At 32.5% G+C, this 1,577-nt stretch overlaps 1 protein-coding gene across 1 annotated transcript in view; it reads right to left on the bottom strand.

The window, feature by feature from the left end:
- Positions 1-1,242: 1,242 nt before the first annotated feature.
- LOC106476551 (prostatic acid phosphatase-like) overlaps positions 1,243-1,577 on the bottom strand; it is a gene marked incomplete at its 3' end in the record, with an annotated part of 9,437 nt that continues 9,102 nt past the window's right edge. The window contains exon 3 of the mRNA XM_013937200.2: positions 1,243-1,323. Within this exon, the coding sequence (XP_013792654.1) occupies positions 1,243-1,323 (81 nt within the window). The remainder of the gene's footprint in view (positions 1,324-1,577) is intronic.

Here is a 1,577-nt window from a genome sequence, read left to right on the forward strand (position 1 = left end):
ATGAATAAAACAATGCCGTTTACAAGGAAGAGTTTCACGCGTGCACAACATAACAAGATACATGCCTAGTATATACCTCTCACAACTTCTAGTTATATCAGCCATATATATATGACCCCAAAAAATATCTTTACACTATCATTTCAGTATCTCATTTGAAAGGAAGAGCAGTCAGTTTCAAAATGATCAAGTTAAGTTGGACACCACAAAATATTTTGAAATTTAAAAACATTGCTTTTTGTGATGCTTCAAGAGATTTTAAAACCATCGTTAGGTTAATACAACTAAGATACAGGTCCTGATGCGATTTTAAAACCATCGTTAGGTTAATACAACTAAGATACAGGTCCTGATGCAAGACAGACAGTGCAAAGCTAGTGTGTGAGAGAATTCTATGTGAATGTTTTCGATTGTTTTACCTATTATGTCAAAAAATCAAAGACGTACACTTCATACACTCAAAACACTAAGGGTGTCATGAAAGTAAACAGTGATATTGTAAGGTAATATTTTAAGACAAGAATTTATCGTCATCATATCAAAAACATGTCATGTTAACGCTTGAAACATAACTATTTTACAACAAACCAGTTGCTAACCTTAACACTTGAGTTAGTTTTTTATTCACATTCATCTTTTCTCTTACCAATACTATAGATTGAAAGTCACTGATTAATATTCTCCAGGAAGGACTAAATACAAACTCTGGAAGGAACATTTTGTGTTATAGTTACTTACGTACATAATATACCCAAACCTAAATCAGGAACATTCTGTGTTATAGTTACTTACGTACATAATATACCCAAATCTAAATCAGGAACATTCCGTGTTATAGTTACTTACGTACATAATATACCCAAATCTAAATCGGGAACATTCCGTGTTATAGTTACTTACGTACATAATATACCCAAATCTAAATCGGGAACATTCCGTGTTATAGTTACTTACGTACATAATATACCCAAATCTAAATCGGGAACATTCCGTGTTATAGTTACTTGCGTACATAATATACCCAAATCTAAATCAGGAACATTCCGTGTTATAGTTACTTATGTACATAATATACCCAAATCTAAATCAGGAACATTCCGTGTTATAGTTACTTACGTACATAATATACCCAAATCTAAATCAGGAACATTCCGTGTTATAGTTACTTACGTACATAATATACCCAAATTTAAATCAGGAAAGTTATAAAAGCTTTCCGTTACTCAAAATCTTAACACCCACCTCTCTTGGATTATCTGTCAGGAAATCTTTGTAATATTTTCTTAAATATTGTCCCCGTTCATACTGTTGTTGCTTCCCAAGCTGAAAGAAACGTGTTAATAATTAGGCCACAAAAATCTGGAATACTGTTAGGTTATAATAAAATAAATGAAACATTTCTATAATATTTGACAAACAATAATAAAACTAACTTGTTATTAGCCAGGACAGGACCCGTGTGTGATATTCTACCAACTCAAATTCAACCCAGGACCCGTGCGAGATATTCTAACAACTCAAATTCAACCCAGAACCTGTGTATGATATTCTAACAACTCAAATTCAACCCAGAACCT

The sequence above is a fragment of the Limulus polyphemus genome, unplaced genomic scaffold, assembly GCF_000517525.1.
Source record: "Limulus polyphemus unplaced genomic scaffold, Limulus_polyphemus-2.1.2 Scaffold10856, whole genome shotgun sequence".
Classification (NCBI taxonomy): Eukaryota; Metazoa; Arthropoda; class Merostomata; order Xiphosura; family Limulidae; genus Limulus; species Limulus polyphemus.